Here is an 8352-nt window from a genome sequence, read left to right on the forward strand (position 1 = left end):
AAGCCTCTAGGATGACATGCAGAGAGTTGGAGGCTGTTGTTAGCATCCCAGGTCATTAGACCTCATGCTCATTCTGACACAACATACATAATGAAAAATGTCTGAAGAATGTATTATACTTTTGTCTCTATCAGCCAAGTTAGCATTCTTATTTAACCTAACCAGTCCACTAAGAACACATTCTTATTGAACCAGGCTAGTCAAATAAGAACACACTCTTATTTTGCCAGGATAATCAGCTAAGAACATTTAACCAGACTAGTTGACTAAGAAGATGTTCTTATTCAACCAAACTAGTCCACTAAGATCAAATTCTTGTTGAACCAAGCTAGTTAACTCAGATCACATTTTTATTTAACCAGACCAGTTGTCCAAGAACACAATCTTATACAGCAACAGACTGGGAGGAGCTGCAGGGGAACACACACACACACAGAGGCACACACACACACACACACACACACTGAGCTGCCCAGTACAGCCATAGTCTTAATTCTGAGATACTGAGTGCCTGGAGCAGTTCGGAGTTTGGAGCTCATGGCACCTGGTTGGTGCCATGAGCGCCATGGTGGTTGGTGCCATGGTGGTTGGTGAGGAAGTGGAGAGTATTTCTCATTCACTCCCCTTCCCATTTTTCCCAAGTTGCTTTCAAATGAAAGGAAAGGTCAAAGGTCAAGTCCTGCAGGTCAGGAGAGTTTGGAATGTGATGCTGAAGGTGAAGACTTGAGGATAGCCTGTCCTGGCTCTTCCTAATGTTGTCCTAACGTTAGCCCTGCAAGCAAGAGAACAACACTGTTGAGTGTTGGTGTTGGTTCGGCTGGGAAGCCACCAAACTCCCGTCTCAGTCAACTGTTCAGTGTCTGTTACAGAGGAGGCAGCCATGATGGAGGATTCAGCTCAGATCTTCTAGCATTTAGTCAGACGGTTAGTAAGACTATTACTAGTCCCAGTGAGGTTAGCCTGAGGGAGACTGGCGTCTACAGCTCAGTTCACACTTTTTTAAGACTACATAGCAATAATATCATTTTCTTATCTAATTTTGTGGCTACAAACACTCCTTTGAATTAGAAATTGTGTCAAAGCCTACACCTCCACCTTCCTCCCTTCCTACACTTGTCTCCTTTCTCCTCACTGCCCTCCTACCTTCCTCCTGTTTATCAGTGTGTCTAGTCCTAGTCAACGGGTGTATTAGCCTTGTTACTTAATGTTATCAGTGTTTATCTAGTCCCAGTCACCTAGTGTCCTAGCCTAGTTACTGTCTAGTGTCTATGTATCTTGTGTTGTCTGACATCTGAATTCATTCTCCTAGACAACCTACCACAGGTTAGTCTAGGGTTGGTGTTGTATTGTCCAAAGCCCAGCTTTATCTTTTGACCTTTGAACTTTCTGAATGTAGTCTGACCTCCTGCTGAGTGGTTAGTGTCCTATACTAGTCAGTGATTGGTTGGTGCTAGTATGTTTGTGATTGGTTAGTTAGTCCTCTCCACTATTTATTGATTGCTTGGTCTGTGTTGGTCTTACCTTATACTGCCTGGCGATGTTGCTCTCATGTCCTTCCTCTACTTGTTTGAATTTGTTCTCCAGTCCTCTGAGCTGAACTTCCATCTTCTCCACATACTGCAGGTCTCTCTGTGTCCGCTGATCCAGAACCTCAATAGACTGACTCATGTTCTGCACCTGGACAACACCACAATACATTGCCATTACTAGCAGGATCAGTGGTACTGGTAGTAACAATAGCAATAGTAGTAATTGCAGTAATAATGATTTGGGATAAAGAAATGTCTTAAGATGTGATTGAAAGGATGATAGTGAATTTGACAGTCTGATCTTCTCAGGCAGGGCGTTACATAGTTCCTTAACAACAAAAGCCCGGTCACTTTCTAGTTTTTAGCTTGGACTTTGGAACAGCCAATAAGGTCTTGTCTGAATAGCTCAGGCTGCACACCAGCTTATAGGGAATCAAGAGGTCAGAAATATAACTGGGTGCCAACCCTCGCAGTGCTTTAAAAGTAATAAGTGAAATCTTCAACTCAATTCTAAAATGGACAGGTAACCAATGTAGAGACGCTAAAAAGGGTGTAATGTGATTCCATCTCTTAATTCTACATAAAAGCCTAGCAGGGGAATTCTGCACAACCTGGAGCTGTTCGACTGCTTTTTTGTTAAGTCAGGTAAATCAGAATTTACAAAAGCCCATGTGAGATTAAAAGCATGAATAAGCATAGCATGAAATTTAAAACTGGTCTAATTTTTGCAATGTTCCTAAATTGGAAAAAAACAAGACTGTGCTAGTTTTTGGTTTTCTGCTCAAGATTTATACTGTGATCGAGCATCACTCCAAGATTCCTTTAAACAGGCTCAAAGAGTAACTAAACCCCACCCAAATCTGTGGTGAAGCCTGACACCTAATGGTGAAAAATAGGGTACTGAACTGGTCATGTGCTATTGGCTGGTCTTTGGTACCAGGTGACGTCACCCTCTATAGAGTACATCAGGCTTCACCACAGATTTGGGTGGGGTTTAGTTACTCTTAACATTTTGGGTTAGAGATCCAAGAGAAGGCAGAATTTGGCAAGAAATACGATCTGGGCCAATATCAAGAACTTCAGTTTTGTCTGAATTTAACTGAAGAAAGTAGCAGTAGCCATTGTAGTTGGAGTAATACCAGTAGTACTAATAGTAGTACCTTTTCCAGTAGCTGTCGTAGCTGTTTAGTCCTGGCATCTCTGGAGCAGACCGTCTGTTGTGGAGCCACTACAGTACAAACACAGCGACCCTCTGTGTCTTGGGCTGAACTGTAGACCTGCCAGCCTTCCTCTGGATGGGCGGGCCACACCTACAGGCAGACAGACAGACAGACAGACAGACAGACAGACAGACAGACAGGTTTTGGTAGGTCTGGTCTATGTATGGTAGGCCTAGACTATGTGGTAGGTCTATGTGGCAGGTGTGGTCTATCTGTCAGGTCTAGGTTTTAGGTCTGGCCTTTGCAGGAGCTGTATGTGTGGTAGGTCTGGTCTGGTCAACATCAGGAACCTCACCTCTCCTAAATGCAGATGGAACCATACTACTTGCAGAGAAAGATCAAATCCTTGCAAGGTGGTCTGAACACTTCAGTGCAGTTCTCAGTCAGCCATCAGGTATAAATAAGGAGGCAATTGCCACACTGCCTCAACTTAAAATCTGTCCATCTGTCCCTTGCTCATCCACCTACCCTGGAGGAAACTAGGGAAGTCATTAGTCTCCTCACATCAGAGAAAACTCTGGCTCCTGGTGCCATATGAGTGGAAATCTACAAGACAGGAGGGCCTCACTTAGTTGAGAAACCGACTATGAGTGTTATCAGTGTATGAGACCAGCAAGAGTTCTCTGGGCAGTTCCCAGTTACGAATGGAGTGAGGTAAGGCTGTGTCCAGCAACAACTCTGTCCAGCATGTTTTCTGCCATGCTGCAGGACGCATTCCACAGCACACACTGGGTTTCACACTCATTTATCATTTTGATGGAGGACTGTTCAGTCTGAGGAGGATGCAAGTCTTGCTGCTGATTCAAGAGACAACCTACAGACCAGTATGGACACTTCTGGCCTTAAAATGAGCACAAAGACAACTAAAGTTGGACTATGTGACAGGTCTGGACTATGTGGTAGGTCTGGACTATGTGGTAGGTCTAGACTATGTGACAGGTCTGGACTATGTGACAGGTCTGGACTATGTGGTAGGTCTGGACTATGTGGTAGGTCTGGACTATGTGACAGGTCTAGACTGTGTGACAGGTCTGGTCTATGTGGTAGGTCTGGACTATGTGGTAGGTCTGGACTATGTGGTAGGTCTAGACTATGCGGTCTATGTTTTAGGTCTGGTCTAGGTATAATGTGTATTATTTAATAAATGATTACCTCTTGAAAGACAAACACATCTCCAACAGAATATCTTAATAATTAAAAGATAAAGAAAAATAACGTATGTGTAATCAGATTGCTGTAATCAGATTATGCCACAGTCTCAGTCTACAATAGTGTTCCAGTGTCCCAAGTCAGTTCTCTTGATACTCCATCAAATCTGAGATGAATGATAAAGCATTCATTCTCAATTACTATTTTACTCCGTCAGATATTTACATTTATTTTCTAGCCATTTATGTAACTGTGTTATCCAGAGAGACTTCTAATGCGGTCAACAGTAGAATAAGCTTCAATTCCTACATCACCAACATTACAAGCAGCCCAGAGCAAGGAGGTCAGAGGTCACAGCAGCCTGACAGTAGAAATATTCCTGTGACCCTTGAAGGATCATGATGAAACAGAAGTGAAGAAAAAGACAGCAGAGCCAGGCAAAAAAGGTAGAAAGGATTATGTAAAAACCTTTGGCAGGAGAATGTTGTCATATATAAAACATATGACAACCCTCTCCTGCCAAAGGTTTTAAATAATTTAATTGTTGGTTGAAGCTAGCGCCCTCTACAGGCCAGTCAGTTGTACACATGGTGACGGCTCCATTAGAACAAACAGCTCTATTTTTAGTTTAGTGACTGGAGCACTAAGGCATTTCAGAGAGCTTTGTCTTTGTCTGATCTGGGAACAGCTTTCTCCATCAGCCTGTTAGGAATCTGACACCATTCAGCTGGAATAAACCCAGGACTAAGATGTGTTAAAATGACACAGTATGTGTTAGAGATGTGTTAAAAGGAGACAGCATGTGACATTATGAACACATCTTTAATTCTGGTTCTACCTCTCTATATTCTCATCCTCATTCCCTGTGTATACAGCTCTAAACCCTTGTTCATGTATTTGATGTATTTAATTGATTAAGTCAGTGTATTTGATGTAGGTGATGTAGCAGACTGTGCTTGTACTGGTCAGCTCCCAGTAGAAACCAGTAGAAGGCTGGTTGTACTGGTCAGCTCCCAGTAGAAACCAGTAGAAGGCTAATGTGGAGAAGCAGGACATTTACTGCAAAACAGCATGGTGCTCAGCAAATCTTATCTGAAGTAAAGATACAAAAAAAAGATTTACTTGAAACAATGCAGGAAATTATGCAGTATTCAAATAAGGTTATTATTACTATTTCTATATTATTATTATTATAATTATAATTATTATAATTATTATTGTTTGTTGTTATTGTCTGATCTAGAGTCCAAGTCATGCAGTTCTCATGTTGGCTGACTCCTCCAGGCCTTAATCTGTTGATATGCTCTTAATCCTAATCTGGTGTAATCCCCCCTCTGCTGCAGAATTACTGATATTATTCAGTTAATTAGGGATTATTTGCCACTAATAGCGAATGATGTGAGAAATCTTGTAGCTTCTAAAATGTAAAATCCAATTAGAAAATCCTGGATATGAAGGAGATTTATTCTAACATTTGTATTTAATCAAGTTGCCAACAAAGCAGCCAATGTGTCCTTCCCTGTTGAAGTGCTCTTGAGCAAGGCACTGAACCCCCAGACCAGGTCTACCTGTCTCTGTCCATAAAGAGTGAGTGGAATATGGCTCTGATCATTTCCAACCATCAGATGTTAGTATCTATTCCAGTAGCTTCATTTCATTAGATAGAAGTCAGATTACAGGGTGAAGCAGGTAATCAATAATCTGTCTGAAAGTTTCCCTGGTGCCCATATCATATTTCATCATGTGGCTGATATAGTAGAATACAGTATCGTTATGATCATTGGAGTACACGTTTCAGCAGCTGTATCACTGTATCATTAGGCCATATAGAGTTCAGTACAATATATTAGTGCATATATTTAATGTATTAGACTCTAATATTTCATTTCTATAAAGAGAAAAGAGAAAACAATTGTCCCACAGTAGCTAAGTGTCCCAGTATGAATATAATATACATTCATGGATACAGTCATGGAGGTATTAATATAAAATAAAATAAAATAAAATAAAATAAAATAAAATAAAATAATATAATATAATCCTACCTGAGTGAATTCTGTTCCTATCAACAGCAGCAGCGCGAGCCGCAGCAGCTTCCCCGCCGACTCCATCTCTCTCTCTCCTCCGGTTTCACATAGAAGACGATTTCCTCCTTCAGAAATGTCTTCTTCTTTTCTCTCTGTTCCGTTCTCTTTATCTGCTGCTCTCTTCTGTAGCTGCCCCCCCCCTCTCTCCCCCCCCCCCCCCCTCTCCCTCTCTCCCCCTCCGCGTGCTCAGCTGATAAATAAGAGATGCTGCGTGAAGAATCAGCTGCGTGGAAAACGGAACTGTCAACTCAAGCGGTGTGTGTGTGTGTGTGTGTGAGTGTGTGTGTGTGTGTGTGTGTGTGTGTATGCGCGCGCGCGCGCGCGTGCGCCTCTGTGTGTGTGATGGTGTCAAATTGGCTCGCGAGTATATCCGTGGGAGTAGCGGCAGGATGAGAGGAGCGCGTGCTGTCCGTGGCGCTGGACCGGATGTGAGCAGCTCGCGGAGGATGTGTGTGTGTGTGTGTGTGGGCGGGAACTGTCGTGAAGAAGAAGCTGAACTCAGATCAGTTTCTGCTGCAGCGACGCCATTTGGCCTCTGGCATCAAAATGTCGGCTGTGAACAGGATCATTACCATAAAGCAGTTCATCCTGAAACTGTTGCTGCTTTTATTTATTAAAGATGGCGGAGCTTCATCAGTGTTTCAGCTGCTCTATAATATTCTGCAAGGAGCAAGAATATTATACGCCTACAATAAGAAAACCACACTTTCCCCTGAGCTGTAGAAAAACGTATATTTTTAAATGCTTTAAATATAAAGTGCATAGTACTCTTTATACGTATATAACAGTCTATATAAGTACTCTATATATACACAACAGTCTGTAAGTACTCTTTATATATAACAGTCTATAGATGTACTCTATATATACACAACAGTCTGTAAGTACTCTTTATATATAACAGTCTATATAAGTACTCTATATATACACAACAGTCTGTAAGTACTCTTTATATATAACAGTCTATAGATGTACTCTATATATACACAACAGTCTGTAAGTACTCTTTATATATAACAGTCTGTAAGTACTCTATATATACACAACAGTCTGTAAGTACTCTTTATATATAACAGTCTATATAAGTACTCTATATATACACAACAGTCTGTAAGTACTCTTTATATATAACATTATTCACACAGCATACTGAATGTTGCAGCCGGTCCAACACAGCGGAGGCGTCTTTCTGGCTCAGCTCAGCTTCTTACATAACTTCAGTTTAGCGTGTTAGAGTCTGTTGTATCATGTGTGTCACATGTACTGTTCTACTATGTTAGCATGTTACAGTCTGTTGTATCATGTGTGTCACATGTACTGTTCTACTATGTTAGCGTGTTACAGTCTGTTGTATCATGTGTGTCACATGTAGCGTGTTAGAGGCCTGCTGTTCTGTGTTTTGGGAGATTTCACAGCATCATTTACATGTTTTGTATTGATAACGGATGGAAAACTGACAGGAATTAAAACAGTTAAATGCATCTTGCACAGAAAGCAGTTAGGCAACAGTTACATTTTTGTAATCAGATTTAAGACTGGAACGATTATTTTGGTAATTGATTAATCTGTTGACTATTTCTTCAGTTAATCAATTAATCTAACGATTATTTCCTTCGTTCCATTAGTCATAACAAAAGAGGGATGAATCAAGCAGCTCAAACTTCAAAGCTTTATTGATCTCAGTTTTCTGTCAAGACTTCTGAGGAGAAAATCATCTACACACCTTTGTTAGGATAGAACAGAAAGAATCAAACTGGTAATAATAATAATAAACTTTATTTGTATTGCACCTTTCACACAAGAAATGCAGCTCAAAGTGCTTTACAACAAAGAAATCACATGCACCAAGTGCTTCACATAAAACATAATAATAATAATAATAATAATAGTGAAAATAAGATAATGAGAATAGAATACATAGAATGCATCTTCACATGAAAATAGACATAGAATGAGCATAAAAACAGGGATAGAATGCCATAATTAATGTAAAATAAGATAAATAAAACCCACTTGATAATAATAGTAAAACTGGTATACTTCATTAAAATGTTAGTGTATAATGATTGAGTATAATGAGTATAATGATTGCGTGTTATGGTACTATAATATTGTCTTAAGTGTTGATAACATAGAAATTCATTAATGAATTTTATTCAGTAATTTCATGCCTGCAAATGCCATTTATTCTCTGTGTGTACAAGCAAAGGGAGAGCACATGAATTTACTAATTTAATATGTTCTTTAAAATTGTGTAACTGTTATTTGAGTGATTTCCCTTAACCAGAAATAATAAAATCCTCTTCACAGAACCATTCATTTAGGAATATTCCCCCTCCCCCCGGCTGTGGTAAAAAACATTCACCC

The 8352-nt window shown here is 40.3% G+C and overlaps 1 protein-coding gene across 2 annotated transcripts in view; it reads right to left on the reverse strand.

Moving 5' to 3' along the window:
* The window catches only part of LOC139666776 (noelin-like), a 28960-nt gene extending 22903 nt beyond the window's left edge, over positions 1–6057 (reverse strand). The window contains exons 1-4 of one of the 2 annotated variants that reach the window (XM_071546093.1): positions 5944–6057; positions 2690–2839; positions 1522–1677; positions 376–772 (exon numbers count right to left, since the gene is read on the reverse strand). In XM_071546093.1, coding sequence (XP_071402194.1) covers positions 767–772; positions 1522–1677; positions 2690–2839; positions 5944–6009 — 378 coding nt within the window. In that variant the 5' untranslated portion in view covers positions 6010–6057 and the 3' untranslated portion in view covers positions 376–766. Of the gene's footprint in view, positions 1–375; positions 773–1521; positions 1678–2689; positions 2840–5943 lie in introns of those variants that run through there. The other variant, XM_071546092.1, reaches the window with a different exon arrangement.
* Between the last annotated feature and the right edge of the window lie 2295 nt (positions 6058–8352).

Source organism: Centroberyx affinis, unplaced genomic scaffold (genome assembly GCF_046629955.1).
Source record: "Centroberyx affinis isolate AG114_WGS23_722 - 3 ecotype Tasmania unplaced genomic scaffold, CSIRO-AGI_Caff_v1 ptg005123l_1, whole genome shotgun sequence".
Lineage (NCBI taxonomy): Eukaryota > Metazoa > Chordata > Actinopteri > Beryciformes > Berycidae > Centroberyx > Centroberyx affinis.